This window comes from Geospiza fortis, unplaced genomic scaffold, assembly GCF_000277835.1.
Source record: "Geospiza fortis unplaced genomic scaffold, GeoFor_1.0 scaffold11, whole genome shotgun sequence".
Classification (NCBI taxonomy): domain Eukaryota; kingdom Metazoa; phylum Chordata; class Aves; order Passeriformes; family Thraupidae; genus Geospiza; species Geospiza fortis.
Window position 1 is genome coordinate 1137630 of NW_005054304.1, and position 624 is coordinate 1138253.

Below are 624 nucleotides of genomic sequence, written 5' to 3' on the forward strand. Positions count from 1 at the left end.
CTTACTCCCCGCGGGGGTTTCGGCCCGGGCCCAAGCTAGGGGCGGCTGCCGGGGAGAGGTGCCCGTTCCCTATGGACACGGTTCTGCAGCACTCTTTAAATGTCGTTTTCCCGGAGTTTATACAGCTCCGTCACAAATTCCTGCCTGCACGAAGGACTGAGCCGAAACTGCGGCGGATCTCGGCCAGGCCCCCGCGCACGGGGGGAACCTCGCGCCCCGTGAAGCCAGCTGACATTTGTCTTCTAATTGTTCACCGTGCTGTCCGTGGCAGCGATCCAGAGGTTAGCTATTGAATCTCTTCCTAAAAAGTCCTTTCCTGGAGGAGAAGGAGCCCAGCCGGCTTTGGCTTCCAAAACATGTCCCGAAAAGGGGGGCCGCGAGCTCGTGTGAATCCCCTGCTCTTTCTTCCAGCGCCCCAGACAAAACCAGCCTAACCAAGCGGACAGCGTTGGGCTCTTTTCCCTGCGATTCCACTTTGACGGTGCCAACTGCAACTGGTGGCCAGCTGGGTCTCTGTGCAGAAGTAAATTAACTGGAAAGCCTCAGTCGGTGCTGCGGTGAACTGGAAAAGGGGCCGGGGGCCGCCGGAGCACTGGCGGCAGCCCGGGGCACACGGGAGGGCGC

At 60.6% G+C, this 624-nt stretch overlaps 1 protein-coding gene across 1 annotated transcript in view; it reads left to right on the forward strand.

The window, feature by feature from the left end:
• Positions 1-71: 71 nt before the first annotated feature.
• Positions 72-624, forward strand: part of CDS1 (CDP-diacylglycerol synthase 1) — a 49850-nt gene continuing 49297 nt past the window's right edge. Inside the window, exon 1 of the mRNA XM_031066474.1 lies at positions 72-281. Within this exon, the coding sequence (XP_030922334.1) occupies positions 72-281 (210 nt within the window). The remainder of the gene's footprint in view (positions 282-624) is intronic.